The sequence below is a fragment of the Salarias fasciatus genome, chromosome 23 (assembly GCF_902148845.1).
Source record: "Salarias fasciatus chromosome 23, fSalaFa1.1, whole genome shotgun sequence".
NCBI lineage: Eukaryota > Metazoa > Chordata > Actinopteri > Blenniiformes > Blenniidae > Salarias > Salarias fasciatus.
In genome coordinates, this window is record NC_043766.1 from 17,690,732 (window position 1) to 17,710,595 (window position 19,864).

The following is a 19,864-nucleotide window of genomic DNA, read 5'->3' on the forward strand; positions in this document are numbered from 1 at the left end:
TGGATTACAGAGGGAAGCCTGGATCAGACTGAAGGAATACAAAAGCAGGCCAAAGAGACTATTTTTTTTAAACCATTCTATCTTTGTACCTGTTAATACTCGTTGGTAATCACAGTGACAAATTTATGTTTAGTCCGTGATGCCAGTTAATAATCTTTGCAAAATAAGAAAGAAACTGCATGTCTCATAAAAACGCCTGCATCTTAGCATTCAAAAGAATTAATGAAAAGTTCAGATATCTCTTGAGATTTGTTTTACAAAATGATGTGATGTGGTCAGAGCTGAATTTCTCAAACATAAAATGCCTTGACAGTCTTCAAACACATAAGCTTTGATTCTTGGCGAGTCAGGGGTAATTTAATACTGACAGAAGTCTGCACTCCAGCAGCTGTTCCACAGACAAGAATAAGTCAAGCACCTATAAACATAGAAGAGAGACCTGCTGTGTAGCAAACAGTGTTCACCCTCAGTCAAACAAGGGGAGGCGTCGGCCTCTATGAACAGACGGACGACATACGGACTGACCAACGGCCATCTACTTCCTAACAACTTGTAAGCTTCAGCAATACATTTAAAAAACATCAGCATGGTTCAAAATTCACACTTGTGCCACAGTTCTTGTAAATTCCTCTCCCAATGAAACACTGTATTTGCCTTGTGCATATGTCTCTCCTCTTTCTCTCTTTCTCTCTCGGTACTCCTGTCCATTTGTAGAAAAAGAGGAGGAGAGTAAAGTGCATTGCCAATGTGAAAGGCTTCAGTATGGCCAGACAGCAGTTCTACTCATTATGAATCAGAAGCATGCAGGTGCCTCCTGGGTCTTGTAAGGACTCTGATCTCGATTGTAGCCCTAATGTTGTACATGTTCGACTTATTTCAGCAGAAGAGACGACATTTTCACCCTTGTGAGCGTGATCCACACACATGGTCAAAATCCAGTCTCATGTCCAGAGAGTGAATAAAGAAAATGAAGTCAGGTGATCACAAAAAAAAAAAAAAAAAAAAAAAAAAAAAAAAATCATATAATACAGTGTTGGGATTGAACATTCAGTGTGGAGGTGTTTTTCGCTGCTTTTGTCACACATCCTGACTCGACCGTTATCTCACCATCATGAGTGCCGTGAGGATGCGCAGTCAGACGTCTCCTCTTCTTCTTTTCATCTTCCAGCCTCATGAAACATACTGATTTTGGAGGGCGTTACAAAGAAAGGTAAAAAGTCTTCTAAGTCTGTTTTCACGTGTCCCCACAAATGAGACTCAAAACTGGGAATGGTCCATCTCGTCCAGCCACGAGCCGGGGCTAGTGGGGAAGTCAGGGTATCCTGTACTGCTGCCTGTGGAGAGGTCAGAGGTGGGCCCTCCTGCCATTGCCCTCAGAGCCTGTCCCACGCCTCCCGGACCGCCCTGTGCCACCAGATTGTCCATGTTGAAACCCAGGTTGTTGAGGAGAGGGGTGTGGCCCGGCAGAGAGGCGATGGAGGAGGGCGACTGTGGGAGACCATAAGGGCTTCCGGCTCGGATGTCGTGAAAGGGTTGTCCGGTCGCGTCAACGGAGAAGCTGCCATTCAGCACGCCACTGCTGGTCACGTCACCAACGCTCCCATAAAGCCCGTTGGTGTGGCCGAGGTCCGATAGGACCTGATCATCTGCGGAGGAAACGTCATCACTCAGAATGAGAGGGCGGAAAAACTTTGACACATCAACAGTACTGTCACCTACATGACTATTATATAGCTGTTATATTTCAACGCAGTTAAGTGCTTTTATGAGTCAAATTTATAGTGGCAATGTTACATGAATATGGGCGGCGAGTGGAGCAACTGTAGGATTGAAAATTACAGAGAAATTATGTTCTCTTCTTCTCCAGAAATGGAGATCTCTATCTGTGCCCATATTATTGCACAAAATATTTGTTTCCACCTCAATATCTCCCCTGGGTGGCTTCAATAATAGCAAAGTCCCAGAGCACTTTCTCCCTAATTGACTAAAAGCCTCACAGGCTTTATAGAGTTTCTGTCACCACGTTTTCATTTCTCATAAAAATAGCCTTCTTTTTAAAAGTGGCTTGAAGACTTTTATGACTACCCAAAACGGGGTTTGCAAACATTAAATAACACAGGGATGTCTAAAATGTCGTTTGCATCCCACTAAAGACCCTCTCTCTGTTCCAATAAGCTCCATCATGGCGACAAACAGAGGCAGGAGGATGCGTCAGCAGCCATGAGGACAGTGTGAGAGGAATGCAAAATGAGAATGCCATTTTGGATTTGTCTGAGAGCGACATCACAAATTCAGCAACACAGGAAAAACAAATGAAACAACGTGAAAGACACATTCAATCGCTGCTGTACTCATGTCATTTAGCAGCTTCTAGTAGGCTTCTTTAATTCCATCAGCACCACGACATGGTTGACAATTCCCTCTCGGGGAACTCCGTCTTGAACACTAATAGATATGCACTTGGTGGAAGTTGTACCTCTGAAGCTCAGCTCACTGTCACTGAGTCCTGCGTCGTCAGCTGAGCTCTCCTTCTCCACTTTAGTTCCACCTCGGCTGCGTTTGACACTTTTGTAGAACTGAGTCCAGCGATGGCGGCCTGCATCTTTCTTCAGACGCTTTTCCTTTGCCCGTCTGTTCTGAAACCAAACCTGAAAAAGAAAGGAAAAAAAAAAAAAGGTTTTCAATTTAAATATGTATTAATATTTCTTTTGTTCAAAATAGTTATAGCCAACTAATATTCATCACCATCATGCTCGTTGTTATTCCTATGAAATGGATTGTATTCATGTTTTCATTGTTCTATTCTCAAACGCCTCTAGTTTAGTACTGTAAGGCACAGTGAGGTGTAAAATAAATGTAGCATATTAAAGTCACAATTATCCAATAAACATTTTAGTGGATCAACAAAAAACAATATTAATAATAAAAAGCAAAATTAACATATTCAAACATGTTTCAAAGCTCCAAAGACAGAAATTTAGAACGAAGCACTGCTGAAAAAAATGTAACGATAGCAATTTCAAAACAGGGCATTAGAATGAAAGCATGAATAAAGAAGAATTATATGCAAATGAAAACTGAATGGAACATGATTTATAAAGAACGTTTACTCGAACATCTCACAGCCTTTGTTACAGTGTCCTGTTTACTTATTTTGTATATCAAATACAGAGTTTGGGATACTGTTTAATTAAATGATTCGGTTTTGCTTCCTTCAAGTATTCATTCATTAACTGTTTCATTAACTGAACAAATCAGAGACATTGGCAGTGATTGAGAAGTTTGGATCTAGGCACAACCTGCTGGAGAATCTCAGGCCCTCAGGCAGGTTCATGCTGGGAATCAGGTTCATAGGGGGATAAATTATGTGAGATAAAACTTGAGAACAGAGGCCAGTTTAAGGCTGCCTGTTGTAAATAACCAGGCTGCTGCATTATGCTGCTGGTGGAGGTTTTTCCAGGAATGTACAAATGAGAGGAGGCAAAGTGCCCAACCTGCACTACTCTCATGTCCAGTCCTGTTTCCGAAGACAGCTGCTCTCTGACGTGGCGTGCCGGCTTGGGAGAGTTTTTGTAGGCACTTTTCAGGGTCTCCAGCTGTTTAGCGGTGATGGTAGTCCTTGGTCGCTTGGTCCCCGCCTCTGAATCATCTAAAAACACCATAATAAGTGTGAGTGACTTGTTACATTTGTCATGTTGCCTTACAGAAAGTGAACCTTGGCCTTTGCATGCAATATATATGAGTTAAATGAAGTGAATGGTCATGTAAAGAAGTGTATGATTGTCCTTGTGTATCTGTCCCACTCCCACACAAGAGCACATAAATCTACTCGGCGCCAGAGGAATGGAGTTATTGGAGCTGCCACCATATAAGAGCAGAGCTTCACTTTACATAATCAATCAGATATGTATGGAAAACTCAGACAAATCTGAACAGGAGAAACAGCAAGCGCACAGACAAACTACATAGATCCACCATCAGAGTCATACTGGCTCACTGTGCAGACAACAATACAGTGCAGATAACCTGATCAATCAAATAATCTATTCAAGTTTAGATGGAATCTGGAGACACTAGGCATTTAAACACAGAGAGATTAATCATGAATACTTTCTTTTGCAGCACAGTTTTTTTTTCTTTTTCAATATTCTGTGCAGAGGTCATTTCAGCTCAACTTTTTCTGGGATTGTAACTGAACTCTTCTTTGCACACTCACCATTTTGTTTTGCTGTCTCATAATCCACCTTGCATACCAGCCTCCCATCTTCCATGAGGTAAAACTCATCCCCGGTGGCCAACTGTCGGCTGCACATGATGCAGGCAAAGCAGTGCAGGTGATACACAAAATCCTGTGCCTTGCGCACAACTTGTGTCGGAGGGATGCCCTGCTGGCATGACGCACATTTTGTTCCAAAACGCCTGCAGAAAGGTAGAGAGGAGAGAGAGCCCATCAGAAAATGTAATGCTCAAAAATTATGAAGACAGTGAAGGTAGCTGGGATTAAAATTTCCTTTCTTATATCTGAAGCTGTAGCAGAGAATGATGGCATGATGTCTGTGTTAATAGGAGCTCCAGCTGTTGAAGAGGGAGATCAGCACTGGAAGGCATTTCTGCTAACGATAGATCTGTCTGCAGGCTGATGGATGGACATGATCAATGCACTGTGTGGTGTGTGCACAGCCGTTTGCGTGTGCATATGTGTTTGCATGTTTATGTGTTTGCAGATGAAGTACTGAGAGCTAAGGACGAGGTGGTGGAGGATGAGGAGGAGGGGTAATCAAAGTAAACACACCCTGAGGAGAATCAATAAAACACTGACTCAGGAGAGGCTTTAAATCACAGGACCGGCCCACAAAAAAAAAAAAAAAAAAAAAAAAAAAAAAAAAAAGAGCAAGGTGAAGTCGTCAAATCACCAGTGGGAAGTAAGCTCAAGGGAAACGTCTCCCACATGTTTCTGCAGTTTGAAGGTGCCTGTAGCCCCCATGCTGCTGCCTGGGTCAGCTAACTCAGTTATTTCCCAGTGATACTACAGTGCTCTTTAGGTCTCAGTCAAGTTTGCAGCATTAAAACCTTTCAACCACAATTTAGTAAAAAGCCCTGATCTACTGATGCTATTTAGGTTACAAGTCAAATTCAATTTTTCTCTATAATATAATATAATATATTCCTTGAAAGAATGAGGCAAAAAGATTTGTGAAATAAAATATTTTTTTAAAATAATATACTGTAATGTAAACTAGAAACTATGGGTAGTAGCAGCATATAAATTGTGATTACATTTCAAGTGTTGTTTGCATAATAGAAAAAATTATACCAGTTAAGTAAATATGCAATTACTTAAAAAAACAAAATTAATAAAATAATGCAATATTTTATTTTTATTTTACAATTTTCACAAATATTTTTCTTTTTCTTTCAGCAATAACAGAAAAAAACGCAAATTTAGAAAGCTGATGTGAACCAAACCGATTATATAATGTCATTATAAATAGACATGTACCCACACCCCCATAAATAAAGAGATGATGATTAATGTTATAAATATGTTTAGACAATGGTGATGGAATTGCAGTATTTTTTTAATGTGATCTTGGCTTGAAAAAAAATGGTATTGAAATTGTTATTAAAAATTGTTATTAAAATTTCCCTGTTTGCCACTCCGTAGTTTTTATTGAAACCAGAAAAATGTTGATATGATTGTCAGCAAAAATGCTTGGACACTGCATTGAGAAAAATATATATTGTCAATAGCAAGAGTGAAACGAAATAAACAGATTAAGAAGGTGAATCGCACTGACTTGAAGAAGTCCTCCTTGCAGTAGACGCTCCCTGCCCGGGAGAAGCATTTGTCGGCCAGCGGGGTCTGGCAGTCGGCGCACTTGAGGCACTTGGAGTGCCAGTGTCTGTCCAGCACCTTCAGGATGAACTTGTCCAGGATGTGCTGACTACAGCCCGCACACTGAGGGATCTCTGCGAGGGCAACAAGGGCACAGGGTCACTCTCTGCCAGCAGACATGCGCAAAATAACTCAGGCCAGACGTCTGGTTTGATGAACAGCGCCAGGAACTTATTTATTGTTTTTTTTTTTGTTTGTTTGTTTTTTTGCTTTTTTTTAAGCTTAATAATTAATAAACAGACAAGTGAGGAAAAGCGAGCTCACATTTACCGCATTGTATTTGCTCACTGAGTAAAAACGATGGGACATTTGTGTTATTATAGCCACTGCAATCGCGAGTAAATGTAGAACCTGATCGTTCACACGCTTGACAGAAGTGTATGATCTTGTTTGTTTGACTGTGCATTTATTGAATGTAATGATAATTGAATGTAAAACGCAATATTTTCATTGTTTAAAATCAAGCATCCGTCTACATTTTAGTCACTGCTTTAGAGGATAAAATGGTGGTGAAAAAACGTCTGTCAACACGTGCGTCTCTGTCCACGGTGCTGAACTCTGAGCTTTAAAGTTGCAGAGGAAAACAGTTTCTAAATAAATGCTGGTTTTGTTATTTCTGCTTTGTAGTTCATCTTATTTTTTTATCGGTGATATCGTCTACTAGTAGGTGAGATGGAGTAAAATTAGGATCAAGGCGATTCAATTTTTTCTTTTTAAAAGAGCAAAATGAAACTGCAGCAGCACACGAGCTTCATATAGACAGGGACCATGCGATTACATAATTTTCTCCATAAATGCTACTATCAAATATAACTGAGTGAGACACATAACTCAAGCAAATGAAATTCCAGCCAAAATTTTCCCAAAAAACAAAAGTCAATTTTCTCTGAAAGCTGAAGCTTCAGAGCTGCCAGATTCCATATTTTAGCTTATTTTAGTACCTCGGGATGTGTGTATGTGCAGTGTCGATTTAATTTATCACAACATTTTTTTAATATAATAACTCCTGTCCCTTCCATTAAATTAAACAAGTAATCAGCGAACTAATGTGAGACTGATGTTGTAAAAGGCCTCCTGCTATGATCTATAAACCAACAATAAATCAACATATCCCATTTAAAGAGGATCAGTACTTGGACTGTCTTTATTCACTGCTTCTCTCAGACATACATCTGCAGAATATCCAGAAAAGAAACATTAACTGGGGCCAATAAAAATCCGTGAGCAGAGGTGCACTCAAGGCAGCGCCGTGATCATTTACAGGGGAGAGAGAATTTCTCCGACGTGAAATCATCTCAAAACAACCGTCTGAGGCTGAGGGTGCCTCATGTTTAATCCCACCACCGTGCAGCGCGCAAAACAAAGCGAGCAGCCACTGCAACGTGTAGGTCAAGGCAGCAGGAACGCACGCACACACACACGCGAGCACACACATTTTTATACAGCTGTTCTTTTCTTGTAAATGCACGCACCATTTACATCGATCGTAATTTAAATTTATCAAAAGAAAATTGCAACAATGGGTTGGGAAACCATCGTTCAGATTGGCTCTAAGGATAAATACCTGCATACACAGGGTGGCCTCAGTTTGAAGCGTGAAAACCACCAATTGCAGACCAATGCAAAAACCAAAGCAAGCATGCTTACACGTACACCGTTAGTGAATTAATTAGTACAAAGAGGATAAATAAAGTGGACCTCTGGTTGAGGAAGGTTCCTTCATGCTTTTTAAAATAAAGAATGATTTATAATATCTGGAGTTAAAGTGGTGGAGGATGAAGCTGCAGAGAGGAGTGGTGCTGAAAGGAAAGCTGCACGATTCTTGGCATAGACCCGCGCTTCCGACTTCTGCTCTCTCTCTCTCTCTCTCTCTCTCTCTCTCTCTCTCTCTCTCTCTCTCTCTCTCTCTCTCTCTCTCTCTCTCGCTCTGTGTGTGTGTGTGTGAGAGAGAGAGAGAGGTCTTCTTCATATCGTATTATCTGTTGCCACCACTCTTCACTCTTTACCACTTTCAGTCTCATCGCCTCCGTCATTTCACTCATGAAACGCTTCCTCAGAGCCTCGATGCTCTAACAGGACCGCTGTCCAAGGAAAGTGGAGGTGAAGCAGTCTGGCAGCTTCTATATAAGTTCAATCGTCAAATGATTTGTGGTACTTAAACATGAGGTAAATACTTTAGACCACCGACTAATGGCCTGCAGGTTAAGGTTTGGATCTAATCGTCCTTAGTCAGCAGACTACTCCGTCTACTATATGAAATGCTTAGATACCACAGTTTATTCCTGAAATAATCCAGGTTTAAATCCAGGGTGGATGTTGGCACCGCAGGGGACTGAGTGGCAGGATCTTTATCCAATCTTTTAATCTGTCTCGATTTATAAAATTAAAGAGCATAAGCCGAACACATACAGGCTCTCTTCCTGTGGTCAGATTTAAATACTTTGCTGAAAAGGCTGCTGGGAGTCCTGTATGACACACTGCACATCCTATTTCCTCCAACACAGGGAGAAAAGTAAAGAACACCTGATATTATATGTTTAATTTATCTTTTATTGAGTATTTCAAACGAAAAATATATGTTGGAGCAACAATACACTTCATCCGTCCATCTTTTATGCATCGCGGGGAAATCAGAAATGTTAATTCTTTATAAATTAATGCAAGTACAAAGAGGTGTGGCAATAATCTAATATTATTACCATTGTCTTGAAGATTTTGTGTGGTGTTTAACTATATTAAACTCAGCCCATTTGTATATTTTACTAACTCACTAAAAATAACTAGGTCAGATCAGATATGTGCACGTTGATTTGGATTGCACGATGAGTTTTTGAGGGCCTGGCTGCCAAACATAGCCTGTTTCTTTTTTATGCAATCTATAGCAGAAGATGAAATCCCTGCAATAATTTACTGAGATAAGAATTTGATTTATCTTTAAGAAGTAATAATTCAATAATGGACTGTTCTGATCTGGGAACTATTCTATGTCCCAAATGCTAAATTATATTTAATCAGAATTTAGTGTTTAAATTCTGCTTCACAACACATATAGATTAAATAAAGATGTATTTCATTAAGGCCTATAATGACTGTCAGTCAAAGTCAGTGTGATTTTGTTTGATAGGTGATGACAACTGCGTCTGATCTCTTGACCATGCAGACTCGTTTACAAATTAACAGCTGGGAGGCTCAGTGTGAGCCCAACAACCTGGCGGAGGATGCTGCAAACTTCAAGGCCAGAACGGAGAAGCAAATAGATTATTGTGGATTTAACATCTTTTCTTTTTTTTTTTTTTTTTTTTTGTACTCAAGATGATGGACAAAGGGCCATTTTTTTCCGCTGCTTCTGTTCAGAGTACAGTCTAGCGAGGCTGCTAAGAATAAATGAACATGCTCGCTTCTTGGCTGTGGTGCCATTGGAGCAGAATTATCAAAGACGCATTTTTGCATATTTGATACAGCACAGTACATCACTGGCCTGTGGGTGACAATAAAAGACTGAAAGGTTCAGTCTCATCTCCTCAATCTCGGTCGATTTACAACTAAGCCCCTCTCAGTGTGTCTCCAGTGCAGGATGCGCTCGCCAGTTTCCAGACTGATTAAGGAACCAAATGGAAAAGAAAAGGACAGAAATAAGATCTTACGTTGCAGTGGCACTCCGAGAATCTCCGGCAAACTCTTCACAGGACTCTCTGTCGGTAGGACCGCCGCACTTTGCATCATCGTGATCCAAAGCGGGAGACAAACGCACGCACATACACCCGCAACACGGTGGGCGCACTCCCCCGTCTTGTCTCGTGGATGGAAGAAATGATGCTGCTGCCGAGGCCCTTCTCCACTCTGCAGAGTGCCTGCAGCTGTCTGTCCAGTCAAGTCCCTGTTATTTCTCTATTCCCCGGGTGAAGTCCGCGCTGTGCAGTGCCGTGCCGTGGCGTGCCGAGCTGTTTTGGAGTGGATCAGACAGGCTGCTGGGTCCATTCAACGCTGCAGGGGCGGCGGGGCCTGACGTCAGCGCGCCAGTGGCGCACCGGGAGCCAATGGGAGCGCAGGAAGAGGAGGCCCCCAGGGCGGAAAGCAACTTCAATAGGTGTACGAGGGACCGGGAGAAAGGAGAGAGGAGGAGGAGAGGCGTCGAACATGGTATATGAAAATGTCTCCAGATAGGCGGGACCTTGCTTTTGTAGAGAACATAAATAGCTCACTGCAGTGGTTCCCGGAGGGACCCCGGGCCGGTAGGACTCCTCCTGGAGCCTCCTGGAGAGGAGCACGGGGCTCCCTTTCAGCCAGCAGGACTGAGGATCAATCAAACGTGAGTTTGACTCAGGAAACAGTTACTAAATCATTTTATTCAAGAATGTTGTCTTTGGTCATCCAGACAGTACAGATGTGTCATTTCTGAATAAAAAACAGGGTTTTAACAGATGATCAGCGAGGGATTTCACCAATGAAAATGCATTTTTCCTTCGTGTTTCACACTTGACTCGATGGTCGATTTGACAGAACAGAGCAGGCCTACACAACTCTCAAACCAACCGCGTCCTAAAAAGTACAGATACATCCATTTTCAGTTACAAAAAGAACCATCTTCAATACAAAATCACTTTCAATGAAAACTGAGCTGTCACTGGAGCCGTGGGAGCAAACGTGAAGTCAAGATACTGAAGGGATAATATTATCGGACTCATGTATGTGTGTCACCTGTATGAGCTGCGTTTCCCCGGGCCGTGGCTGCGCCCATGCAGCTGCTCTCAGTGACAGGTAGGATTAGGAGTCTGGGCGCAGTCCTCCTGACACTGTTCATTTCAAACCCCATCGTCTGAGGCCGCTCTCCCGGATAAGATATTCCCTCTGGAGGGCTGCTAGTTCAAGCTAGATGAACTCAATCTTCGCTTCCAATTTACTTCAAGCGTGGAAAGAAAAGCACACACCGTGGCGCTTTGCCGCGATCCGCCTACAAACCAACGCAGGTCGTTTCCATCAATTGTGAGTCCGTCTGCAGGTCCCAGGTGAATGAGCGCCACTGGCACACACATGCACCATATGTACAAGCACAACAAAGTCAATGAGTTAATTCAATGAGAGGGCGTATTTTGACTAAACGATATTTAATTCTATTCGATTCAGTCTCCGTTTTCTCTTGACCACGGCTGTTTCAGAAATGTTTCTAACTTGCATATTAGTTATATTTCATGTACACATCGGGATATAATAAGAAACGTGGGCCACGTTTATTGAGAGGTGGGATAAATCAATATCACATTGAATAAAACAATTTGTCTCGTTCTTATTTCTAAGTGCAGGCAGAATTACGCGGGGTCAGGTTCATCTGGGCCCCCGCTCATTGAAAAACTGTAACCCTGATTATATAATTTGTCACACCCACAAGATGGGTATTTTCTGTACACTGACCCTTCAAGAGACACGTGGGATTTCCACCCTCGTCGGAACTTGGTGCGCAACCAGCTCACGCCTTCATATTAACCGATTACTCGCTTGTTGCGTTTAAGTCGACTGCTGGAGCACAGCTGTGATGCTTGAGGAGTCTAATTCAGCAAAATGAAGACGCGCAACAAGCAGGCTGATATATAACAGAAATTTTATCAAACCGAGTCAGAGCTGCAGCCTCCAAACCAAGCGCTCAGCCCATCCATCCATTCATCCGTCAATCCATCCATCCACGTGCGGCTACAGAATCATATGGTCTTACTTTGTTTTCATTATACACTTTTCCCCTCAAGATCATTCAATTTATTCGACTATTCAATTACTCTGATTGTTGGGATCGAGGGCCTTTAGCTGCCCTGGAAAATAATGCAGATAAAAATGCTCTTAACCTGTCAACAAAGGGCAACACAATTAGAATAATTGACGGATGCAAAACGGAGGAAAAGGGAAGATGCGAACGCGCACATCTGGTGTAGTGGAGCACTAAAAGACTTCGTTTTTCCTCTTTAATTGAGACAGTAATTGAGACTTGGGTATTACTAAACTAGAGTTGAGTTTGCGTCTATTGTAATTACACACACATTACACACACGTATGTATATATATATATATATATATATATATATATATATATATATATATATATATATATATATATATATATAGCATTTGGTCATTTCAATTTTAATTTCAATTATAAATTATATAAATCAATGCGCTTTGCCACATAAGGTTATATAAGAAAAAGACACAAGAAACGGAATTCAAATAGGTAAATAATCTCAATTCTTAAGTAATCTTCTTTTCTTACAGAAACGACGTGAATTTTTTTTAAGAAAAAAATATTCTGCGCCGGATGCAGGTCTCGGGCAATAACTCAAGGCGAGGGCAACTCCTTTGCCACCACGCTTGACCTAGCAACCTCTAATTAGATATAATATTTCAGAGGACGACTTCATTGACATTTGCGATTCACAGATCCATCTTACTGAGCTCCTAGTCAGAAACATGCATGAACATCCATCCTGCAGGATGAAGGCGCTTTTATTAACTGTCTCATACAGATGTGTTGTCAACATCCTGCAGCAGGCCTGAGCCAAAACAGCAAACAGTGACCGACTGAATTTGTTATTTTCTACTGTGTATAAATATAACATTTGCGTGTTGATCTTTTGCAGTTTCATAAAGGTCAGTCACGCCCAAAGAAAGCAAAATTAAATTTACTATGAACACAAGAAGAAAAAAAAAAATCACCTTTACAAATCTGACAGCACTATCATGACCGCGCATTAAATTCCCGCTCAACAGTCGTTAAAATTCACCTCTAAGGTTGTGTTATAAACAAAATGTATTATATCTCCCTTCGCTTCATGCAAGGTGCATATTTTAGGACTCTGCAAATTTATTCAGCCTCTCTAAGATGAATTGCTGCCCGACGCATCGCGAAGACCTACCTAATCACGGCATCTCGCAGGTATTTTGAGGCAGCGTCTCCTCTCGCCTCCTCCTCCACCGCCTCCTCCTCCTCCTCCTCCTCCTCTACATCCTCGTTCTCTCCTCCGTGCAGCTCCGGCTGGTTTCAGCGAGGCGCACCGGAGCTCATACAGTCCGAACTTTCTCCTCCGTCCTCTGACAAAACAACATTAGGTAGCAATAGCACCGCGTCCATAACCATTTGGTACAAAAGCAGGAGGGAAACAGAGAGAGGGAGAGAAGAGGAAAGCGAGGGGGAAACCTTAGGAGAGAGCGCCGAGGAGAAAATTAAATTGCACTTGGGGGGCAAATTCTATTAGGGAATAGTTATTGTCTCCTGACAGCTCCTGTCCATTTGGGTAATTAGTAGAAGAGATTGGTTGAACAAACGAAATCTATTCCAGTCAGAAATTATATTTTCCAATTCCCTGATTGAACCTGACCCTGTTGTGTTAAGACGAGGCCGTAATAGCCTCATTTGCCTCGAATGGCCAGTGGTAGAGTCAGACCGGTGTGATGGGAGACCTGATCTAGATTTTAAAATTTACCTGATAGGTTTATTTGTAAAGACATGTGGGTGAGTCTCACACCTACTGAACCGAACACCAACATGCAATGATGACAGATACTATCATTAATATCAAAATAGGAAAACATTAACATTATTGCCACAGATGTAAGGAACAGCAATATTTTATCAACATAGGAATCTTTGGAAATTTCTCAGAACAGCAAAAACTCTGTTCAGGTATATCGTTCAGTTTCATTTTAAACCCCACTGGCATCGGCCCAAGGTGCTGCCCCGTCTGATTCCTGCCCAGCACACTGGGATGGACTCCAGACCTCGGTGGAGTTCATCTGATCGGTCTGGAAAGTAAATGACCAACCCACTTGACTGCATGAATGAAAGTTTGTGTGTAATGATTCTCCATAATAAGATTTTGGTGAACGTGACCAATAATGCCTGACTCATTTTTACTATCAATTGTTCCAACAATTAAATAAAACTGTGATCAAAGTAACAAAAATGCTGAAAAGGTAGAAAGTATCCTCTTCTGGGTGGATGTTCATTATATGTGATATACACACACCAGTGCTTGGGAACAACATTCAGCTTTTCAACTGCCGGAGTTTAATCTGATTAGTGTTTTTGTCTGTTTCTGTGAGTTGAGGGTTTGACAGTCTTGGATACATGTTATGCTGTTTTTTGTGACCAACAACTTTTATGTAAACCAACTATCAATGTAAACGAACAATGTCATGGTCACTGTTATTTAAAAAAACACAAATAAAATAATTTGCAAAACAAAAAAAAGGCAATCTGGCAATCTTCCATACATATATTTTATTGTAGCCTTGTTAAAAGTGTTTTCCAATCATTTATAAAGATTTAATACATCTCAATTAAACCTGGAGCAAGATCACACTTAATTCCTGCTAAACATATGTTCACGTCCAAAATCTTCTTCTTCTTTTTTTTTTTTTAAGGACACAGTTTTAATTCAACATCTAATTGCACTGATATCACATTAAAACCTTCAAAATCTCTTTGATGAGGAGTTTCTGATGGGTGGATCAGTGAATCTTCTCAGGATGCTCACACACAGGAACAGTGTTAGCCAACTGAATTAAAGCTATGTGAATGACAACTGTTGGACCTTTTCCAACTTCATTACCCTGGCTGTTAGATATCTGCCAACTGAGAGGACGGATGGGTGTAAACCAGACCATGACCCCGCTTCCCAAAAACCATAAGATGATCAAGCTCTTTTGGGAAGTGAAGCTCTGAGCAGCGGAGATGAAGATCAGGTTTGATCACATTTAGAATAATTCAATGTAGTTGATTATTGAGGATGTATTGTAGTTTATTTTCTGTCTGTTCCACCTTTCACATAATAAAACGTTTACAAAGGAAATGTTGATAAAATCTCAGATTTAGTTGAATTACTTGAATTTCCTGAAGAATAGTGAACAAAAACCTAATGAAATTGTTGCCCTTGTATATATAATATTGTTTTAATTCATGAATAGGAGAAATGGTTGCTGAATATGAACTTTATACCCTCCAAACATCATAGCCATTCCATGTAATTTTAACCGTGATGCAACTGGGAAGTACATACACACAAACATGCAAAGCATCAACATTTTGAAGCTGTCTATTGAACAAGCAGGCCTCTAAAGTCGAGACTGAAAGCTCAGAAACTAATGCAATTAATTCGAAGTTGAAATAGATACATTTGTTTTGAGATTTTTTAATTTAAAACACATGTCATTTATAGTTGTTAGTTATGATAATGCATGAGCTTTTTTCTCCTGGTTTTGTTGTTGAATTCATTACAGATAGTTAAAATAAAAAAGGTATGATAGCAAAGCAAATGACTCAGGGCAAACATGAGTGTCGGCGCAAACAGGTTCAAACAGACACTAATGAACAAAGTCACTGGTCCACATCCAGCCAGAGTGTGTGTGTGCGTGTGTGTGTGTGTGTGTGTGTGTGTGTGTGTGTGTTCTGCTTGTTCATTTGTTTGAACACGATGTGTCTGGCTGTGTAGCGGTAAAGTGACAGTCACCTGCTGTTCCCCCACGAGGGCAAGTATCAACCCAACTCTTTGCCGGTGACATGAGATATTTGGAAATCAGCAGATGAGCGAACACATGAAAGGGGGAGGGACTGGAGCAGTAAAATGAGATGGATCTGACCCTACTTGACTCCTGCCTTTAAAAGGCTGCATGTTTAAAACCTGAAAGGGGATCTGGCTTAGTTTAGATGTGATATATACCAATACCATATATTAAGCTCTTTTTCATAATTTATTCATCCCCTTCCTGCATTTCCTTCTGTCCACAGCAGGAAGCTTTATAGTATTATTAAAGTCAGAAAGAGAGATGACAGAAAAATGCATCAGGCCTCTCCTGCATTTTAATATCAATGCCGGAGGGGCAATAAACATTGAGGCAGAGAGCACACGAGAGAGGAGTGACTATAAAACCCTGCATTGTCTAATTTATGGAAGACAACAACAGGGCAGCAAGGTGAGGTTTTTACCCTTCAGTCTCTGGTTTCATAACACTAGCTGTGTCTCAACGCACAACTTTAGTTTTTGGCAGTCCACAAATTAACAAGAAAGTTTTTAAGAAGGTAATCAGGTCAAGTGGATCACAAAGAGTGGGTCATGTTGATGCTACATGAGCAATTATTGTGACTATTTTGTCCAGTAATCATTAGTGAAATTTTCATTGATTCTAGAGCCAAATGGCAGCTATTTGCCCCGTCACTAAATGTCTGTGAATGTATAACAGCAAAGTTTTCAAAGTGGGAGTTAGAGCTTACAATTTCAGGGTAGTCCTAATAGGATTAAAAAAAATCAAAGTTTTTTTGTGTGATACAAACAGATCACATAGAACACTTTATCATGTAGTCCAAAGACATGGATGTAAAACAGAAATATTAGGCTACGGTGCTTACCGTTTAGTATGTAGGTGGAAGTGTTGAATCCTGGTCCTGGTAGGTCACAGCTGTGCATGCTTCTCTGAGACACCAAACTAATGACTGGCTCACTTTCAGTGAAGATATGTTGATTATATCCTGTTGTTGAGACACTGGAATCCTTCTGGATGAAGCCAGGACCACCAGGATCAGACATTCAAGTCTAAGGGACTAAATAATATCACCATGACAGTTCTGGCACTCAATAAATGAGAGAAAATAATCAAAGAAGCTAGCAGGGTGAAGGGCAGTTCTTGTCATGATTTGTTAAGGAGCCACTATGTGGACTATTTTTTTTAAACCTTCATTAAACAGCTGATGATTGAAAATATTTCTCTCTGAGATTAATAAAATGTTTTCATTGTATTCTATTCTGATGTCTGAATAGTTCAGGAGTTTTTTCAAATTGTGACACAAGCACAATGATTAGTAAATGCATTCAGGTACTTCTGCTTAGGCACAGCATTGCTTTACAAAGTGTTAAACTATGAGCACTGAAATAATCGTCAGGAGTGACTCCATCTTACTCTGAACAGGTCACCAGTTTGTGACGGTGCTAACATGGAGAAACAGAATTAACCACACAATCAAAGTCATGAGCAATTTAGAGTCACAAATTACTGTAAACTACCAGAAACTTCAGTGCCCCAACAAAGTGCAAGCAAGCTTAATGAAATTATGTCAACTGCTGTCTAAAAAACAAACCTGTGCCTTCTCACCGTGAGGTAACCGAACAAACTACTGCCCCCCCCCCCCCCCCCCCCCCCCCCCCCCCCCCCCTAACGCCCCTGCTCATCAGTCATGGAAAATTGTTTGTCAAAGATCCAGGAAATGTTTACAGTTTTGATTTACGACAGGATCCATAAAAAAAGTGGGTGAAGATGATAAAATGCTGGAATTTAAATTTCGTTTTTTATTTTCCAAACATTTGCAACAAGCCTTTTGCTTTCTTAAGCCCCCTCTCTCAAACTTACAAATTCTGAGAGCGATAACTGATTACTCATGGTCAAAATAGAACTTGGTGCTAATTTGATAAAACATCCACATTATGGGAATTTGCAATACCTTTACTCTGAGTGACCAGGGTGATTTTTAAAAGATATAATCCAAAGAAAGACTTTCTATTCCAGTTGCAATGCTTGCTTCTGAAATTTAAAGACATCACAGCTAATCTGTTGTACTAAGAGGCAAGTTCCAAAGCCTTGCTCAGCATCATGAAGCACGTCTTGGGTCTGTGATTAAGCTGTATCATATGAGAGGGATTGTTGTATTGAATTTTATAAGGAATGTGGTTCAATTAGAAGTGCAAGGTCTGATTTCCGAGATAATCATATTCATGCTGATATTCAGTACAATGCTAGAATGTTCAACATGATAATGCTTTCATATAAGAGCTGGACTAATGTAATTTATTGTGGTATAACACAAATACCAGTATTATTTAATAATTTCCCCATAAGTGATGCTTAACTGCAAAGCTTTTGTTCCAAATATGACACAGAGGTATATCTGCCTACATCACTGTGGAATCCAATCATTCTGGATTTTATTTCCATTATATAAACAATCAGAGTCCTGTGCTTTATGTCGTAGGTGGTGTGATGCTCATTAATAACTATTGAAACCATCCATGAATGGTGTTTTTAAGTGTGTTATGATTGTTGTGAAAGTTTCCAGATGGAAACATTTAAAAACATTTATAAGATCCATTATCTTGTTGTCTGTTTTACTGTCACATTTACATTCCCAACTGGAAAATAGGTCCCTCCAAACTGGTAACAATCAATGTTTCCCGTAGTGAATGAATGTTATCTAAACATCAAGTTATTTATTGTTCACTTGACCAATTTTTTTCCCCCCTGAAAAGGTAAATCCATTCTGAAACTTGTAGGAATCATCAGCAGCTCTGAATGTGTCTTGATTTAGCTTTGAAGCTTCTGTCCTCAACATGAACTGCTCCTTGTGGTCTTGGCAAAGGTAGAGATATTACCCTCCTGCCAACTTCCTCATTAGCCATCATTAGTCTGAACCAGCACAACACTCACAGCTCACTGGAGCTCAGGACACCTGTTAAAGGGCTCCCGTGGAGTAAGCAGCCCAAAGCATCGCTGACTCCAATCCTGTAACAAACTCAGGTAAACATTTAACCAGATTAACAGATTGGAGGTGCAGGACCATCGTCACCTAGGTCAAGATGCAAACTTTGATTTGGAAATTTTTTTTTACTGTTATTTCATAAAGCGAATGATCAGCTCACAGAAAGATGCATACCAACTTTAATTTGACTTTTTTATATATATATATATAAAAACAGCTCACTCTCATATTAAAATTCAATATCCAATGTCCAAATCATCAGATGCTGATTTAGACATTGTTTGAGGAAGAATTAAATAACTTCCAGAAGCTTCCTGGTGACTGACTGTGCTTTTCACAATCCATCCCAGCAGCCATAATGAGTCATTGAGAATCTAATTCAGAGTATCTGAGAGTTTAATTAAGTCACACAACCACAGATGCGTCAGCTTGACGCTCCTCTGCTTTAATGTAGAGCTATCAATCAGCATATTGTGTGTGTGTGATACTTCACAGGGTAAGCATTAGCTCTAGATGAGGAGACGGGGGCTGGGGTGTATGAGAGGTGTGTGTGGCAGGTCAGGGGGGTCTGGATAAAGAGCAGGAGTCAAGGGGAATCAGACCAGTGTTTCAGAAACAAAGCTCAAGATCAAGCATCAGTTGTCTTTCAGATGGGCTTGTTGTAATCTCAACAGCAAAATCCTGTTCGCCACCCATCCATCCATTTATTCCCCCCCCCCCAACCAACACACACACACACACACACACACACACACACACACACACACACACACACACACACACACACACACACACACACACACACACACACGCCGCTCCCTCTTTCATTCACCTCGTCCGATCCCCTCCTACCACCTCAGAGGGTTCACTGCAAACCCCCCACCACGTCTCCCCGAGTCCACCTCCAAGTGTGTGCGAGGATGGAAGAAGCTCATGAAAGCCGATTGCGTTTTAATAAAGTTTATTATCTGCAGGGAGCTAATCCTCAAGGGTAATCTCTCCTCTCCAGTCCTAAAGGAAAGCTGGATTACTCACTTGCTATAATCCCAATGAAATTGTTAGGATTTAGCTTGCGCTGCACAGCAGATGGCAACAGGCTTTTTCCTTCAACCTTGAATGATTTAACCCCCCATTTTTGCATGTAACACCCTTCCTCTCCTCGCTTCATGTCCTCATAGTCTTGGTAAAAACAAAAAAACAAACAGTAACTTGTTGTTCCAGAACTAGCAATGTGGGGAAAAAAAATCTGTGAGGTCTGGTAAACATATTTTGACTTCTAAGGATTCACAGATTGGGACAAAATTTCACCCTTCCCTTTAGAATTCCAAAACACAAATTGCAGTCAGCCTCAAATTCCAAAACAAATATTTCCATTGGTTGGTCAAAGTATTGAGAAGGCAAACAAACCTTATCAAAAATAATTTTATTGATTCAGACAGAAGCAAACAGGAAAAAAAAAAAAC

The 19,864-nt window shown here is 40.7% G+C and overlaps 1 protein-coding gene across 1 annotated transcript; it reads right to left on the reverse strand.

Annotated features, from left to right (window-relative positions):
• Positions 1 to 264: 264 nt before the first annotated feature.
• lhx4 (LIM homeobox 4) lies at positions 265 to 9,795 on the reverse strand. The gene is made up of 6 exons (XM_030084018.1): positions 9,541 to 9,795; positions 5,799 to 5,970; positions 4,217 to 4,419; positions 3,495 to 3,649; positions 2,477 to 2,648; positions 265 to 1,646 (listed from the first exon to the last, which is right to left on the reverse strand). Exons 1-6 carry the CDS (start codon positions 9,617 to 9,619, stop codon positions 1,258 to 1,260), a joined length of 1,170 nt encoding a protein of 389 aa, XP_029939878.1. The 5' UTR covers positions 9,620 to 9,795; the 3' UTR covers positions 265 to 1,257.
• Positions 9,796 to 19,864: the final 10,069 nt, after the last annotated feature.